The sequence below is a fragment of the Xenopus laevis genome, chromosome 6L (assembly GCF_017654675.1).
Source record: "Xenopus laevis strain J_2021 chromosome 6L, Xenopus_laevis_v10.1, whole genome shotgun sequence".
Taxonomy (NCBI): domain Eukaryota; kingdom Metazoa; phylum Chordata; class Amphibia; order Anura; family Pipidae; genus Xenopus; species Xenopus laevis.
The window spans coordinates 157,141,490-157,160,316 of record NC_054381.1 but is presented as its reverse complement, the minus strand read 5'-3'; the positions used below and the strand labels follow the sequence as shown (position 1 = coordinate 157,160,316).

The 18,827-nt window shown below is 37.0% G+C and overlaps 1 protein-coding gene across 1 annotated transcript in view; it reads left to right on the top strand.

The window, feature by feature from the left end:
* LOC108719434 (collagen alpha-1(XXII) chain) overlaps window positions 1-18,827 on the top strand; it is a 165,231-nt gene that overhangs the window by 135,086 nt on the left and 11,318 nt on the right. The window contains exons 41-56 of the mRNA XM_018268284.2: window positions 4,672-4,749; window positions 6,198-6,233; window positions 7,163-7,216; window positions 7,971-8,015; window positions 9,253-9,294; window positions 10,332-10,445; window positions 10,674-10,727; window positions 11,276-11,329; window positions 11,784-11,837; window positions 12,605-12,658; window positions 13,014-13,067; window positions 14,500-14,553; window positions 16,161-16,214; window positions 16,359-16,403; window positions 16,604-16,657; window positions 17,565-17,618. Coding sequence (XP_018123773.1) covers window positions 4,672-4,749; window positions 6,198-6,233; window positions 7,163-7,216; window positions 7,971-8,015; window positions 9,253-9,294; window positions 10,332-10,445; window positions 10,674-10,727; window positions 11,276-11,329; window positions 11,784-11,837; window positions 12,605-12,658; window positions 13,014-13,067; window positions 14,500-14,553; window positions 16,161-16,214; window positions 16,359-16,403; window positions 16,604-16,657; window positions 17,565-17,618 — 900 coding nt within the window. The remainder of the gene's footprint in view (window positions 1-4,671; window positions 4,750-6,197; window positions 6,234-7,162; window positions 7,217-7,970; window positions 8,016-9,252; window positions 9,295-10,331; window positions 10,446-10,673; window positions 10,728-11,275; window positions 11,330-11,783; window positions 11,838-12,604; window positions 12,659-13,013; window positions 13,068-14,499; window positions 14,554-16,160; window positions 16,215-16,358; window positions 16,404-16,603; window positions 16,658-17,564; window positions 17,619-18,827) is intronic.

Below are 18,827 nucleotides of genomic sequence, written 5' to 3'. Positions count from 1 at the left end.
GGTGCAATCAGAGCTTCTAGAATGACCAAAGGGGTCTGCTCCAAGGGCAAAGAGCCCAGTTGCTCTGCACTTATACCACTACAATAACAATTTTGCACCTGTGTGCAAAGACTAGCTCCCCTCATTGGCAAAAGATAAGTCTAGAAAACAGAATACAGAAGTAAATCAAGCTTGAATCAATCACAGTTTGTCACACTATATGTATGCAGGAGTTTTCTCGAGTAGCCGAGATCCCTGGGACCAATAAAAAATAGCTGAAAAGGCAGAGCAGACAAGAGAGACAATGCAGAAATTACAGAACAGATGGAATTTATGTGCTGTAAACCAAAATAAATACAACATTGTACAGAATGTGGCATAATTCAGTTCAGATATTGATTTTGTGATTGTAGATCATAAGGACTGTACCCTGCGTATATAATTCTCTCTATAAATCATGGGAAGTGAGACAGGAGTAAAGGCAATGAGGCAAAATGTACCTGTGATGCTCAAGATTAATCACAGAACTCCAGCTTTGTTAGTGATGAAATGACTGGTCAGTCCTCATTATGGAGTCCTGAGGCTTGGCCTTACTTTATGCTGGGCTGATTTTAGGAAGGGTGTTTACCCAGTCCCTTTTACACCAAAACAGACCCAACAGGACAACAGAGATATTATGGTGGGTAACAACTCATAGATATTTTTAGTATTTATATTAAAGATGTCCATGAAGCCCCATGACTGCTGTTGAAACACAACTTCTCCAAGCTGTTACTCTATACATGTGCAAAATAGAAGTGCAAGCTTGTGCCACATGATTTACACAATGGCTTATCCAATATGGAATTGACTAGATGCATTGCCTGCAGCACATAGACAGGGAAGTATACTGTATAGAGGTCATGCAGGAATTGATCAAATTGTATGAGTTATTAGCAGTTGTGTAGCCAGCATTCTAATTTGATTTTGTATTCCCCAAGGTCAGCTTTTCTAAAAAGAATATTGTTGTAAGGAATGTAAGAGAGCTACTACTTTGGAAGTAGAGATAATCTCAAAGGGGAAATTTACACGGCTATATAGAGTGAGAACCACAAATATAGGGCTTGGGTCCCCCATAAAACCATCAAGCCAAGTTTGGGCATGTTCTTTAGATCTCATGAGAATGACCATGTGCTTCTAGTGGTTTGGTCAAGAGTTGATACTAATCTCTAAGAACTGTGAGGTAAGAGTGACTTCATGATAGGAAGTGCACTTAGCACCACACACTGGTGTAATTACTAATTACCTACATCAGGGGAGTCCAACCTGCGGCCCGAGGGCCTCGTGCGGCCCAGGATGGATATGAATGCGGCCCAGCATGAAACGCTAAATTCCTGAGGAAACCTCATAATAATATAATAATAGGTGCATAGTCCATTGTATAGCTCCATCTGGTTATCCAACTGATATTGTAGTTCTTTTCTCTGTATTTTCTTTACTTTTACAAATCAAAAGTATTTGTGTATTTCATGTGTGGCCCCAGACAATTTTTCTTTTTCCAATGTGGCCCAGGGAAGCCAAAAGGTTGGACACCCCTGTCCTACATGGTCTATTCCCAGATGATGTCCTTGTGAGTTGGACAGAAAATGTCCACCAGAGCACCCTTGACTTTTCCAAGATGTTATATAAGCTTGGTGCTCAGTATGAAGGTTGACACCCTGCAAATACGATACCAGCACAGTAAAACCTATGCTAATGAGGGACGGACACCTGTCCAACTTTTGGTTAAAAAAAAGAAAAACAAAGCAATCAAATAACGTAAATAAATAATTACACAGAATTATGCAAAATTGGCTTGAGAAAGGTTTAGACTTTTGACAGGAGGCATATCAGAAATATTAGATAATCCGTATATTGTAGAACTCTTTATTCATCTCTCTTTAATTGCTCCCTTATTAATTAAAATTTCTATTTGGAATCCTTGCCCTATTTAACACATTGTAATGTATAGTCACACCATAGCCGAGTGTGATAATATTCAACATTTAATGGTGTAACAAATGTATGATCGTTAGTCATGACAAACCCCATGATTTGCACATTTCTGCAAGTGTTTCTTGTAGTGACTACTGGACTTGCTGAGTAATCTCAAAAATGTAGACCAAAAGGTTGGACTAGAGTTAGCTGAGGGTACTAATCCTCTACAAGGCTACAACTTTGAACATTATTGGGAAGATTGCATGTGGCCACCCAGGAGGAAGCTTCTCCAAACTATGGACTGACCTCCAACCTTCAGGGTATCCTAAAATTCATTCAAGTGTAGGTCCCCATCTTTCCTTAATATCTTCTTGTCCTTATCAATAGCAGGAGTCTTCATTGCCCCCATCTAAGGAACCCCTAAAACCTGTTTGAGCAGGATTTGTTTATAACCCTAGTTGATTTGGTGATTCTCCATTTAATACTAGGATGTTTAATGCAGAACTAGCACTATTTTGATCTATTTCCATAATGCTTTCAGTCTGGACAACTCATCCAGAGATTTTGGCCAAGTTAAGAATCAAATACAATTTGTTGAAAGACCAAAAACACACAAGTGGAGGCTTATTTATTAAAGGTCGAATTTTTGTGGTTGTAGAGGTTTTTGAAACCAAGATTAAACTCTATTTCTTTAAAATCATGAATGCCATGAAAGTTAAAAGATCCAAATATAGATGGAATGGAATTAAGCGTGACAAATTTTTCATGAACAAATGAAAAATTTGTATGACAATGAATGCTTTGGGAGTTATTTATTAAAGTTAAAAATTCAGGGTTTTTTTCACTAGAAAGCTCAAAATTTTAGAGGAAAAAAAACTTGAATTTTTGAGATTTATTATACCCCTATGCTGCTAAAAGTCTGAGTCCGAAAATATCCCATCTCCAACCTATCGAGGTCCTGTAAAAGTCAATGGCAACAGTCCCATTTCAAATTTGAAGATATCATGGTCTGCGCTGAGTTTCATCCAAAAATCAGAAAAATGTATGGGTTTCTAGTTATATCACTAAAAATGTGAGGGTTTCAGGCATAAAACCTGAAAACCCGTATTTTTGGAGTTTTTTTCAGCACCTATTGTATCAAGTTTTTTTTAATGATAAATAATCATGGGTGGGAGTTTGGTAGAACTTTTTTATTGAAAAATTTGGATTTCAGTAAGTAGGCCTCTTGATCTCCTAAAACCTCTAAATCCACAAATGAGAGGCTGATCTTTGCAAGAAAAAGAAGGTAACATTGACTTCTACATAACCTTGACAGCTTTTCCTGGCCGTATTTTCGTATTCGTATATTTTATGGTTTTTACACTTGATAAATTATGAAAAAATCATGGATTAAGTAATTATAAGAAAAATTATGATTCAGAAACTAATGTTCTACAATCTTTCATAGATCAGCCTCTTTCTTCTGCTCCTTTCTTCTTACCAGTGAAACTGGCAGATTTCTCGAATGTCTTGGTGCCTTTGGTCACATCTCATGTGCGTTTAATTAACCTGTGCTTCTCCCCACATCGAACTATAAGCCGATGTTATTTTAAATTCTGCATTATGAAGAACTGAGAACTGAGCATTTCATGTCTTGAATCCAATTTCATTATTACCAGGAAATTAAGAATGGGTGCGTTGTCTGATCTGAATGAAATAGCCCCTCTCGAATATGCTCTTCTTAAGTCTACTTCAAGCAATATAAGGCTGGAATACCGAACATTTGTCCAACAAGAGAGGAGATGTAAATGAAGGGATTAATAGTTCCGACCTCATATCTGATTCTACTTCAATATTAGAATTAACTCGTTATATGGGAGCAACATTTTTATTTTCTGTTTTTCTATTTGACCCTTTCCATTCGCTCCTGATAAATTTCATTATAAAGGGAATATTTGCATAATGAAAAGAACATACTCTCTCTAAGTTCTCTTGGTCTGAATCCTGAAACAATGTGGCAGATGTTAGGGAAATGGGAGGAGAGGTAATATCCTCAATGAGGTTAATTGGCCGCCGTACAAGGGCAGAGACACACGTGGAGTTTAGGGGAGATTAGCCCACCGACAACAAATTGCTTCTTCTTCGGGCGACTAATCTCCCCGAACTTCCCTTCCCACCGGCTAGATTTTCAATTGCCGGCTGAATGGCACTCAGAGCGCTTCATTTTTCAAGGTCGCCTGAAGTTTCCTTGTGAGACAACTTCGGGCACCTTCGGAAAACAAAGCGATCCGAGTGCCATCCCTCAAGTGATTTCGAATCTAGCCGGCCGGAAGGCAATTCGGGGAGATTAGTCACCCGAAGAAGAAGCAATTTGTCACCAGGCGACTATATCTCCCGAATCTCCACATGTGCCTCTGCCCTGAAGGATGGAATGTAGATGATAAAGGCCTTGTTGCTGAGAAAGTTCATAACGGATCAGTTTTTGGATGGTTTCCAGGTATTATTATAAATATTTCATTTTTTTAATCAAGTTGAAGTAAAATTCATAATGCAGTTTTTTTTATTAGAAATCTAATTAAACAATGACAAAAAGCAGTAGCAGAACAAATGTTTTATTACATTTTTAAATATCCATATTTTTAGCGGAAGCGAGTTGCTGTTAAAAATTAAAATAATTTTTGGAAAATTTTCACTGTTTTCTCCTTGAAATAAACTATAAAAAAAGATTATGATGATGTTTCTTTTTTTTCCTTCTAGGGTGAGAGAGGGGCTGCGGGTGTCCCGGGGCAACCTGGTAACAGGGGGCCCCCTGGGATCGGAATTGATGGATCACAAGTAAGTGGTTTAATGAATGTAACAAACATATGCAGGTTTGGGACTTGTCATCCAAAATGCTTGAGATCTGTTTTTTTTCTAGATAATGGATATTTCGATAATTTGTAATTAGATCAAGTACAAGTTACTTTCTTTTCATTTCAGGTAAAAAAGGAAATCATTTTTAAAAATGTTGGTTATTTGGATAAAATGGAGTCCTTTTTTTAAAAAAAAACTTTGAATTTTCAAAGTCCCCCAATTGACTCCAAATAGGTTCTAGGAGTTCCCCCATAGGCTAAAACGGCAATTTGGCAGGGACCTCCTGGATAAAATGGAGTCCTTTTTTTAAAAAAAAACTTTGAATTTTCAAAGTCCCCCAATTGACTCCAAATAGGTTCTAGGAGGTCCCCCATAGGCTAAAACGGCAATTTGGCAGGGACCTCCTAGCGAATGGTTGAAGTCAAATTTTTTGGCTCGAAATCTGATTCAAATTTAATTCGAGTTTGCAGGTCGATCCTATTCACCTGAATTTAAAAAAAATTGATTTTTAGAATACATTTTGATTGGTAATTTTTTTCAATTTGGAGTATATAGGAGTATATTCAACCCTTGATAAATATGCCCCTTAATAAAACTGTAACACAGTAAGGGACAGGTTTATCAAGGGTCAAATTTCGAAGTAATAGGAGTTTTTTTTGAACTCCCATAACTTTGAAATTCGAATATAAAAAGACCAAACAAAATTTATGAAAAAAATCGTAGGTTTTTTTACGGATGTATAGGCTGTATTCGATCGATCAAAGTAAGATTGTATTCGCTCAAATTCAATTCGAAGTATTTTAAAGAAAAACTTTGATTTTTCAAAGTCCACCAATTGACAAATAGGTTCTAGGAGGTCCCTCATAGGCTAAAACAGCAATTTGGCAGGTTTTAGATGGTGAATGGTCGAAGTCTAATTTTTAAAGAGACAGTAAATGATAAATTTAGAAATTTGAGTTTTCGAATTTTTTTCAAATTCATATCAAATTTGGACTATTCCCTAGTTGTAGTACACAAAAAATAGCTCAAAATTCTAATTTTTTTACTTTAAATTTCCACTGCCACCCTTGATAAATCTGCCTCTAAAAGAATATTTAGAATGAATATTTGACTGATCACCACATAACGTTTGTCAGCTCATTCACTTTTATTTGGGGTTCTTTCCAAGCATATATAAGTAAAATTTCATTAACCACTATGATACTGTAAAATATGGGGGTTATTTATGTACAACCAGCATGGTTTAGGCTGACAAATGAGATTGAAATCTGAGGGCAATGAAAGGTTTCATTATCACCAGGGCTGAATTTATTTGCTTTATTCCACATTAACAGATTCCAGGAGTGTGAAATCTCGAAATCAATTTATATTCCGTCTTTCAGTCGAGCAGCATAAATTATTGGTTTGTTTACACTTTTGTCTTCCCACAGGGACCAGCCGGCCCTCCCGGAGAGAAAGGAGTTCAGGTGATTATTAGGAAGGGAAATATATAACCGAAATATCAATATTGTTTGTATGAAAAATGCTGATCTCTGTAAACCGTTCATGTATTCCGCTGGCAGAGATGTGACTTAATGGGAAAGTGCATTGTAGAATGGAGTCTCGGTTTGATGGAGACATCGATGTTTTGAGACAGTCTCTGTCTTTTTGTTCATCTTCCTGTTTTGCCTTTCACAAAATTTAAAATCTAATTGCTAGGAGTCACCATGCATTTTTTTTTTAAATAAAAAGGCTGACCAAACTAGAATCCATGATTTGACCTTTATTATTCAAAAAGCACAAAAACCTGAAAAAAATCATACAAAAAATAGTACTGTACGATTTAAAGGCCGTTTCCCCTGAATTGTATAATTTTTTCGGGCTTCTTTCCTGAATCATACGTTTTTTCGCCTTTTTGCCCAAAAAGTCCAAGATGATCGGATTTTCAGGCTAAACTCAGGTGAAACCGCGATCAACCGTGATCAAATCCCCCTTGGCAGGTCTGAGATGGCAGATGTTTGGATTCAAACTTTTTGCAGCCTCGGGGTATAATAAATCTAGAAAAAAATTTTTTCCCATCATATTAACATTTCTTTTTAGAGAGACTCAACATAACAGGAGGCTCAGGTGCTCTGCCCCAAGCCTTCAGCATAAGGGAGCGGACATCACTGTGTTGTTTGTAGGGTAGGCACTCAAAGAGCACAGGCAGTAGTAGTAAAAACAGGTCTTTTTTGAGGTACAAGTGGGTATAACAGCCTTAAGCGTTTTGTGTTCTCACAATACTTTAACCATCTTTTTTTCCACTAAAAATTTGGATTTTATAGTAAAAAAACCTTGACTTTTTTGAGTTTTTAGCTTTCAGACTTTAATAAATAACCTACTGTATTGACTAATATATTGTAACTCTATTCCATAGGGCATAAGGGGCATGGGAGGACCTCCAGGTCCTCAGGGACCTCCTGGACAAGATGTAAGTAAAGTCCCCCTTCTTATGTTATCTAGTAAACTCTTTATGCCACTAGTTTTGCCATTATAAATATGGTGTCCTTTAGGCATCAGAGATTTGTTTTAGGACTCTACCTGAAGCTACGTTAATTCCTGATTGGATGCTGACCCCACTCTTTACTGTAGGCATTTCTAGTGGTAGATAAGGTTTACCAACCAAACTTGCCCACTCAAGCTCACCAGTAGATCTGGTTGCAGAAAGGGCTGCAAGATCCCGCAATGTTTCCAAAATTCTGTATAGCGAACCAAAAGATTACAGTCTCCATCTCCATAAATCAAGAAACTTTATTTTGCTCTGCAAAAGTAATAAAAAAAGTCAGGGCCTTATGTGTTTTAGGCTTAGCCATAGATCAAAATCCACCATTTTTTTGTACTTTGCATCCTAAACTTCACTCTATACAATTGCTGCAGCTCAAAATGGGGAGCAGAGCCCTGCCTTCCAAAATGATACCCATTCAGATGAATTTCCGTCTGTAGCAGCTTCACCTGTTTTACTTTTAGAGCATTGAAAGGCTAGAATATTGTTAACATACTTGTTTCATGATATAAAATATGTGTTGGGTTAATCATTAACAGAGATTCCCATTGTATAATTATGATTACAGATCAGGGGCACATTAATCTTGTTTGGAAAGATGCCAAAAATAATAAATGAACTGTGATCCGAAACCCGCTCTGTGGGTCCCCGATTACTTCATTAAACTGCTTTCTTTCTACAGGGTTTTCCAGGAAACCCAGGGGAACGAGGACTTCCCGGAGAGCCAGTACGTCTTTTACTTCTATTTATAGCAGAGATCTCAGTGTAATACTCTTAACTGTTTGGTAATTAATCAAATATGATACATTATACATTCATACACTTCAAAATAGTATGTCTCTAATTACTCAAAAGTAAGAGAAGAAAATCAATTCAGATACGTACGTCCCGTTCCTTCAATTATTGACGTTCATAAGACTCATGTGGAGGCCTATTTATCAAAGGTTGGATTTTAGTGGTTTTGGAGGTTTTTGAAACCACAACTAAATTCATTTTCTCTAAAATCACGAATGTCATGGGATTTATTTTAAAATCCAAACTGAAAGAGCACAAATGGGAAAAGTCACAGAAAAGTCCCGAAAACGGCAACATTTTCGCATTGTCGCACAAAAGGCAGCATCAAAAATATCTGAAAACATTTAAAACCTTTGAAAGCATGAATAAAAAACGATCTTCCACTTGTAAAAGGGACATCTGCCAATGACTTTTACGTGTTTTCGTCAGGTTTTAGCTGGACTATTTTTGTATTCGGAATTGTTGCAGTTTTGTCGCATAATAAATCCTACAAAAATCTCATGTTTTTTCATATTTTTGAGGTCAAAAAGCCAGATCATGGCTTAACAAATCAGCCCCATAGAAAGGCTCCTGTACAACCACAGTGCAGTGTGCAAAGGGCAGCTTTCTGACCCAAATCATGTTATTTACAAACAATGCTGTATATTTTCCCATAATAGCTCCGCATTGCATCCACCATTGTGCCTGATGCATCATAACGTAGTGGACATGTACACAAATCTTGTGCAAGTTGTGGTTAACATTTCCATAGTGGGAATTGCACTGGCAATAGCTATACTTGTCCATGATTTGGAAAAAGAGACCCACAATGGCACAAGTGGAAGTGCAAGGAGTGTTTTTGGACACAAGTACCATGAATTAAAAGGTGCTGCATTGTGGGTAAAAAATATCTCCACTTTGTGCCAAATTGCACTTCGCACACTGTCTTTGATTGAAAATCTTGTTACATCTTATTATCAGTGGTGCATACTTGGGTCCTCCATAAAGCATACCACCTGGATCCCACCAACATCACTCAACACGTGTTCTGCAGTTCCTCCATAGGACCTTACTGGGCCCCCTCAGACCCCTTCCAGCAGCTGCAGGGTCTGCTGCCTTATGATTATGCCACTCTCGAGTTATATACTTATACTATTTCCCATCGTTTGTTGTGTTTTATTTTGTTACAGGGCCTGGCCTCAGCAATTTCTCTAGGAGAACTAAATTTGAAGGTAAGAACATCTGTTATCCCTGAGAAATATTTTAGTTAAAGCAATATGGATTTATACCATAATATAGTGCTACAAAGGAATAGTGAGCATACGATTTCTTTAGATTGTTGGAGTAAAGGAAGGATTTTGGTCACATAGTTAAATAGTAGCTAAGGCTGAACAAAGAATAAAATTTGTCCTTTTTCTTAAAGGGGACCCGTCACCCACATCTGAAAATCTGTATAATAAAAGTCCTTTTAAAATTTATCATGAAACCCAAATTCTTTTTTTTTATTAAAACAATCATACTGGTTATAAACTCATTTAAAACTCTCAGCTGTCAATTATATATTGCCTGCCCCGTCTCTAGGCCTTAGGCACAGAGGCGGGGCAGGCAATTACTTTCACTTTCCATTCTGCAATTTCTAGATCTCACTGCATTCCTTACATTTTCCCTCCATCTTCAACATTTAATTTTGTAGCAAGTGCGTGGGCATCAGGTGCCCCATTTTGGTGCATAAACAAGATTTTAGCATGTCTTAATAACTGTGTCCACAAAATGGCTGCTGCCTGTTTCAAATGACTGTGAATTCCAAGACTAAAAGAAACAAGATTTAAATAATTTATTTAGTGTAAGTGAAGTTTATTTTGCTTGAATTAATATCATAAAAAAGGATTTGTAATTATTGTTTAGGGTGACAGGCCCCCTTTAAATTAATCCACTCAGACTTCTGGCGGATCCAGAGAAAGGTGAAAAATTTAAATTTAAACATTATCATCCTTTCTACTGAACATGCCTTAATTTTCTTACCCATGCTAGCCCCACCCTTTTTCATAGGCCACACCTCATTCTGTATCCAAGACACCAATCCACTTTGGCACATGAGCGGCAGTAATCCTTCCCTCTATGGCTTATGGCTGAATATTCTAGAGTCTCTATATCTATAGTATCTCTATATCTCTCTATATCTAGTCTTTATGAAAAACCATTAGATTAACCAACAAGATCCTGAATATACAGTATGCAACTGATTTTATCCTGATTTGTACCTTCAAAGGACATCTGCAAGGACTGCCCACCGGGGCCCCCTGGACTTCCTGGAATGCCAGGATATAAAGGAGACAAAGGTCTTCGGGGATCACCAGGAAGGGACGGCATTGATGGCAAAAAGGTAAAGATAAACCAACAATTTTGACTTTTTTTCTACTGTTTCTCATCTCGGAGAAGTATTGTATTTATATACTTGTTTATAATGTAACTAGGATAATTTACTTAATGTAAAATATACCATAATACTTTATTTTCATGCTAATATTGTTTTACTCATCCAGTATGCACTGTTCAAAATTCCTATGTGGTTGCATTACATCCCTTTAATTGTCTATAATTCTTTTCATAGGGTGAACCTGGCATTATGGGTCCTCCAGGTCCAACGGGATTGGATGGAATGAAGGTGACCTAGTAGGGAAAACATTTTGCGAATAGAATGATGTTTGGAGAGAAGCTAGTAGAGGTTAATAGGAATATCATGCATGAGATGAATGGAGATGCCAAGTTAGGGTCAGACTGGTTCACCAGGGCACTGGGAACAACCCTGGGGGGCCTTTGGCAGCTAGGCAAAAAGCCTGATTTGGCCCCTGTTGTGTAGCACCTAATGTAGCACCATAATTCTCCAGCATTCCAGGAGCTTGGTGAAAAACCTTTACAATGTAAGTTTCATTTCTCCACCTGGAGAGGAGCAGGGTGGGTCAACCAACTGCCCTAGTGGGGGAAGCATTATAAGGGAGATGGGTGGTATTAAAAGTTTACTTCATGTGTACCTACTCTTAGCATGCTCTTCCATACAGCAGATCAAGCTCTACTTTCTCCAAGCAATGTTCTCTATTTACTTACTGTTATAACCTTATTCTTACTTTTTACTTGGAATGTAAGTATAGCAATAAAATATAAATACCCTGTCTGCATTTCATGTGTTCTAATGTTTTTTTTTTTTGTTTTTAGGGGGGTAAAGGAGATAGAGGAACTTATGGGGAACCAGGACAAAAAGGAGAACAGGTAAAGACATATATTGGAAGGGAAGTATAGAGGAAGAGTTGCATGTAGAAGGAGGAAGGGATTGAACAGACAGAGGTTGAGAGGTCAGAGTTAGATATACAGTAGATTAGAATGGGGCAGGAGTCCAACAGGTTTTTCTTGTTCTTTTTTGTAGTTCCAAAAACATTTTCACTTGCACAAGATAGTTTGACCAATAATAAATACTACTGTACATGGGCAGAATTAGACCTGATAGGTTTCAGACTTGATTGGGTTTGTTTGTTAGGGAATGAGGAACTTTTTATAAAGAAAGGAAGAGGGAAAGGATGTTCTTTTAAATGAAACATTTGCCCATAAAGAATATCTGCACACTTTCCTATCAGAATTGCTTTTTACACTTATACTGTATATTTTATCACTTATAGCAAGTGTAAATGGCATGTGATAACTATTGACTCTTTCTGGTGTACTGCAGGGAATACCAGGAAGGCCTGGCTTTAATGGACCCCCCGGTGTTGTTGGCCCACCTGTAAGTTTATTTGTTTATAAACTGCATCTATCGGGTGTCTATAGGGATGGAAGAGTGTTGAATACTCATTAGCTTACGCATTGAGACCCCCTCATTTGGGAACGATTGAATATGTAGGTCAGTGTTTGGCAATCGGCTATTTGCACATTAAACACTTGGGGTCATTCATCTTCTGAGCGTAAGCCAACACAGAACACCACCCCATGGTGCATATTATGTCATAGGCAACGTGGACCCAGGAGAGAAATAGAGCTTTCTTATTTTGATTCTGACACAGTTCAATAAGAACGTGTCAACATCACTTTCAAAATCCCTTAAACTTGAGTGTGAGGCAAAGATCTAACTGGTTTAAGCACCAGCAACCACAGTGTCTCCAGCCTAGTGAATGGAATTTCTTCCTACTTGAAGGGTTGATACCAATTTGTTTGGCTTTTCAGGGGTAGCTTTTCACTACACACCTAATTAACTAGGCCTTGGAAGATTAACTTCAAAGTTTAAATGAGGAACAACCTAATGGACACGCAGTAGTTTCCATTTTCTTTAATAAACCCCATGTCTAAATCTACCCTAGGGGCTTTATAAATACATGTTCATAATAATAATAATAATAATAATAATAATAATAATAATAATAATAATAATAATAATAATAATAATAACAATAATAACAACAACAATAATAGTGTCCATACTCATGCATAACACTGACAGACCTTTAGCAAACTGTATGAAAATCAATGTCTTGAATTACTTTCCAATGTATTCAGGGAGCAGATGGTCTTCCAGGACCAATAGGCCCACCAGGATCTCCAGGAAATAATGTAAGTCATTTAAATTAAGTCATATCCTGATATACATGTTAAAGGAAATGCTAGGTTAAAAATATTATTTCATATTTTATAGAAAAGGTCTCTTGAATTAACATTTTTTTGACAAAAAGAGGGGTAACCTGTAACCTAAAATGTGATATTTTTGTTGGAACTCAAGCCTCCTCTCTTCAATATGTCCAACTGATTCTCTAACACCTTTTGGGGGAAGGTAGTAACAGGTCTTGTAACCCATAGCAACCAATGAAATGTTTGCTTTTAAAAAGCAGATCAGTAAATGCTGCCTGCTGATTGTTGCATTGGCTTTTTTTTTCATAATTTGCACTTCAAATATTTGTTTTATTTGCAGGGTAAAGAAGGTCCACTAGGTCCCCAAGGACCTCCAGGGCTACCAGGACTTCCAGTAAGTTATAAATAAAAATAAAGTAAAATAGTTTCAATTGCAATAACATTTAGAAAAAAACTTTCAAACCTCTGAAAATATTAGGCTGGAAATCTTCATTTTGGGTCTGTGCTCTTTAAAGGGGTTGTTCACCTTTAAATCAACTTTTAGGGGGTTATTTATCAAAAGTCGAATGTTAGAGATTTTTATACCTCGAATGAACCTGAACTTGAATGAATTTGCGACTCTAATGGTTTCTTATTTAATGGAAAAAACTTGATTCTGTGAATTCAAGTTCAAACCCCGAAGACTCGAATTGATGGAGTTTTCAGGCAAAACCCTCTAGAAAAAACCTCGAGCATCAGGATGGCTATTAACATCTTCAAATTGTTCAAGGGACCTCTGTCATGTCCCACATGACCTCAACAGGTTTTAGATGGTATATTTTCGGATTTGAGCTATTTCCAGGGTCCGGGTATAATAAATCAAGGTTTTTTTTAGCCTTAAAATGTGAGTTTTTACCAAAAAAAAAAAATCAACTCGAAAACTCAATTTTTTGTGGAAAAAAGAACTCGAACCTTAATAAATAGCCCATTTAGTATGATGTAGAGAGTGATAATCTGAGAAAAATTGCAATTGGTTTTCAAATACGATAGCAACCATGCATTGATATATAAATAGGAAATGCCTGAATGGAAAGAGGAGTAGAAAAATGTAGTACAGGTATGGGACCTGTTATCCAGAATGCTCGGGACCTGGGGTTTTCCGGATAAAAGATCTTTCCGTAATTTGGGTCTTTATGCTTTAAGTCTACTAGAAATTAATTTAAACATTAAATAAACCCAATAGGCTGGTTTTGCTTCCAATAAGGATTAATTATATCTTAGTTGGAATAATGTACAAGTTAATGTTTTCTTATTACACAGAAAAAGGAAATCATTTTTCAAAATTTGGATTATTTGGATAAAATGGAGTCTATGGGAGACAGCCATTCCGTAATTCTGAGCTTTCTGGATATCGGGTTTCCGGATAAGGGATCCTATACCTGTAATAACAATAAATATGTAGCCTTATAGAGCATTTGTTTTTAGATGGCGTCACTGACCCCCCCAAAAAGAGTCAGAAGAAAAAGGAAAATAATTAAAAAAGTATAAAAAAAAATAAAAAAATAAGGCATATTCAAAAGTTGCTTAGAATTAGCTATTCTACAACATATTTAACATAAGTTAACTTAAAGGTGAATCACCCATTTAATATGTCCATTATAGAAATACAAAGCATTGGTTGGCATGGTACCTGAGATAAATTATAAATATCATGTTTTAAAAAGCCTATTATGCATGTACCATGCTGCAGAAATATTCAGGATGATTAAAAACAGTTCTGTGATTTATCATTTTTTATATATTTTCCTTATTTGGTCTCTTACGTTGCTTTATGTTCTTTAATTCAGGGCATTGCTGGGAAGGATGGAAAGGACGGGAAACCAGGATCTCCTGGAGAAACAGTAAGTCTATTTTATAACGTAGCACCGAAATGTCAAGTGCAATGTATTTATGTACAGTCAAGGTAATGTATTGAATCGGTTGGAATCTGCGTGTTTCCTGTTTTTTCCCCATCAATTAACTTGGCAGATATTGATGAGAAATTCACCTACAGAAATCTTTGCAGAAAACTCAGCATGTTGTGGGGGAGGCTTTGTCAATTGTAGTCGATCTTCCTCTAATGGTTTAAAAATAAATCAACAGGCCTGATTATAAATGGACAAATCAGGAAAAGTGGACATTTTGGGTTAGTTTGTTGCTGAGACAGTTTGACACATTTTTGATACTGCATTTGCCTTTGTATACTGTAGGACCCTTTTGATGACAGCCATTATCTCCTTGGGGTGAATGAAGAATGATTTAATAAAATAATACACTTATAAAAAACATTTGGAAAACACACTGGAACTGGAACTGTAAGCTCCAGATGCCCCTAAAACCAGCACTCTTGACACGTTACTATCATGTTAGTACAGGTATGAGATCCATTATCCAGAACCCCATTATCAAGAAAGCTCAGTGAAGGCTGTCTCCCATAGACTCCATTGTAATTAAATCATTTCAACTTTTGATTTCCTTTTTTCTCTGTAATAATAAAATATTACTTGTACTTGACCCCAACCAAGATATAATTAATCCTTATTGGAGGCAAAACAATCCCATTGGGTTTCATTCATGTTGAAATGACTTTTTAGTAGACCTAAGGTATGGAGATTCAAATCACAGAAAGATTCCATATCTGGAAAACCCCAGCTCCCGAGCATTCTGGAAAACAGGTCTCATACCTCTACTACAAAGTTGGCGATGCCCAGCAGCCAGGTTACTTCTCAACCGGAGAGTATAAATCCTGCAGCTCATGAAGTATAACCATCCCAAATTTAGCACCCAAAGGTTGATAGTGCCTGGGGTGTCTTTACTGACACCTTTTCTATCATTGGCCAAAAATGTGGCACCTGAAAACTGTCAACTAAAGGATAGCTCACTTTGGCCTACATGAGAAAATATAGATCTATAACTTTTCCATTTTCCATGTATATTCCACATTTGGATGTTTCCGCATATTTCCTATACCAGCCAATATCAGGTGGGTCATGTCATTTCCACCGTGAATATAAAGGAAACAACAATAACCTGGAACCCTCCCTCCTGCCTGCAACCGCATTCTCAGATTCATGTATTCTCTCTAATTATTCTAGAGGAATGTCTGGCATTCACTTACTCCTAAATATAAAAAGAATATTTGTTTATACACCACCTTCATTTCTGGTAGACACAATTCAGGAGATACACTCAACACTACAGTATCTACAAGACCCATGTTAGTCAATTTATATCTGTAAGAGTCATGTAATCAAACATCTCTGAAGGTCTAGTAACCTATGGCAACTAACCATATATTTACATTAAACTGGTTGGTTGCTATGGGATACTTGACCTGATGCAAATTCAATTCTACTAGTCCATTTTAATTAAGATAGGAATTGATACCAATACTGTTTATCTAATGATATGATTTGACCCATTACCTATGGTACAATATGTTTCATATGTCAGCACTTTGTTTTTCCAGGGCAAACAAGGAGAACCTGGTATCCCAGGCCGAGAAGGAACCAGAGGGTTACCTGTAAGTATATAGATAATAATAATAATAATAATGAATAGAACAAAATATCATAGAAATGTCAGTGGTATCACCTTAGCTGCACGGACAATGCCAATACTCTTAGATATCTGATCAGTTTCAGAGATAATACATTTACTCTTTTAGGGTTTCAAGGGACACAGAGGAGATGCTGGGCCACCAGGTGCCAGAGTGAGTATTGGACTTCATATAAAAAGTACAGCATTAAAACACAAGTCAAGACCTTGTAGCGAAAAACAAGAGGTCCTCTGCACTTGTAGACTTCATATAAACTCTTATCAGCCTTGGTAACTGCATGTGGTTGAAATCTCTGATGTAGAGTAATGAACTAGATAAAATATTTAATATTCACTCTACAATTCATCTTTTAGGGGGAACCGGGTGCAGCTGGATCTCCAGGACGAGAAGGGAGTTCAGGAAAGGATGTAAGTTACCTCACCAAAACCTATGTCTGCAAGTGTTTAGTTTGGTCTAAAGATGGAGCATTGCAGGTGGAACCTTGTCCTTTAGAACCTCTAATACATCTAGTAGCTCCTCTGTTAATACAGGGCACTGATTTGAGAGCTAAAACCAACCCTAGAGACAATGAACCCTAATCCACGTTCTGGCTAACTGAGAATTTGTGCACCATGAGTCAGACACAGTGGTGCACTACCTTGCTGAGGCCTCCCAGTACACCACCAACTCTATTATGGTGTTTAATTCATTTCTATTTTTTTTTAACTCACCAATGTTTGATTTGGCTCTGACTATGCATAATATTGAAGATGAATCTTTGTTAGAAACTGCTGTCTGCATGGTTTATTTATTTTTTCAAACTTTAAGGGGGTTATTTATTAAAGTCCGAATGCCAAAAACGTTGTGGGTTTTTTTTATTATAAAATCCAAATTTTGAGTGGAAAAAAAACCTAGAATTTTTCCGGGATTAATTATACCCTGAGGATGCAAAAAGTCTGAATCAGAAAATACTCCAGCTTCAATCTGTTGAGGTCCTGTAGAAGTCAATGGCAGAGGTCCTGTTTGCAATTTAAAGATATTATGGTTTGCACTGGGTTTTGTGCGATAATCCAGACATTTTGGGCTTTTCCACAGATTCCTCAAAAAAATTCAGACTTTTCGGGAGTCAAATTCGGATTTTTCATGAGAAAATCCGAAAAAGTTGCAGGTTTTCCTGATCCAAATTTTTTGTGTTTTTTAAAAAATAATAAATAAGGGTAAAACGTGGATTCTAGTTTGGTCTGACTTTTTTTAAAAAAAATATCAAAGAAAAAATCGGATTTTGATTAATACCCCTCTAAATATTTGGTTGTCTCCATTTACTCCTCAATCTAGGGTGATCAAGGACCTCCAGGGCCTCAGGGACCAAGAGGGATTCGAGGACCACCTGTAAGTTTCTCTTAATTTAATCAGGGTTGGGAAAGTTATACATATTTACAAAAATAATCACAGTTGAGGTTTGATAGTGTAGGTATTTCAAAGAACAAGCCTTTGGATTATCCAATCCAAGCCCAGTACTAAGAGAGCATTGATCCTCATTGCTGTGAATATGTATATGATTGTAATGGAAGTACAGGTATAGGATTCGTTATCTGAGAACCTGTTATTCAGAAAGCTCCGAAATATGGAAAGGCAGTCTCCCATAGACTCCATTTTATGATTTTCAAGTAGACTTAAGGAATGGAGATCCAAATTACAGATCCCTTATCCAGCAAACCCCAGATCCCGAACATTCTGTATAACAGGTGCCATACCTGTACACTTTAACATAATATTGGCATAAACACTATAGTGATGGACGAATTTATTCGCCAGGCACGAATTCGCGGCGAATTTGCGCGATTCGCCGCCAGAGAATAAATTCGCAAAACGCCTGCGAAAATTCGAGTCTAAAACGGCCTCCGACGTCATAACGGGCGCCGGCGTCAAAAACGGGATGCCGGCGCCGTTTAGTGAATTTTTCGCCGTTTCACAAATTTCGAGCGAAATTCGCAAATTTCTTGGCGAAGCCAAACGGCGCAAATTCGCCCATCACTACACATCAATATGAATTTGACATGTTTAACATGTCTCTCTGGTAACAGAGCGTATTAAATGCAGCATAGAGAGGCCATCATTCCAAAATGATGACTTTTGATGATGAAGGAAGATTTAAAGGAAAGGGATATACAGTAATAATAACCTTTAGCTCCACATGCACTTCTCTGTGACTTGCATCAATAAATGAGACAAGGTCTGGCATCCCTTGACTCTTGTGTTGAGAAGAATATGATCAATGACCAAGTTCACAAGCAGAATTTTCTTTCCTCTGATGCTTCAGCTTGTCCTAATGGCTCCAGTGTTTTGCTTTAAAAGGTGTTGTTCACTTTTAAATGAACTGTTAGTATGATGAAAAGAGTGATATTCTGAGACAATTTGCAATTGGTTTTCATTTTTTATTATTTGTGGTTATTTGGCTTTTAAATGAGTTGCTCTCCAGTTTGCAATTTCAGCAATATGGCTGCTAGAGTTCAAATTCCCCTAGCAACCATGCATTGATTTGAATAAGAGACTGGAATATGAATAGGGTCTAAATAGAAAGAGGAGTAATAAAAAGTA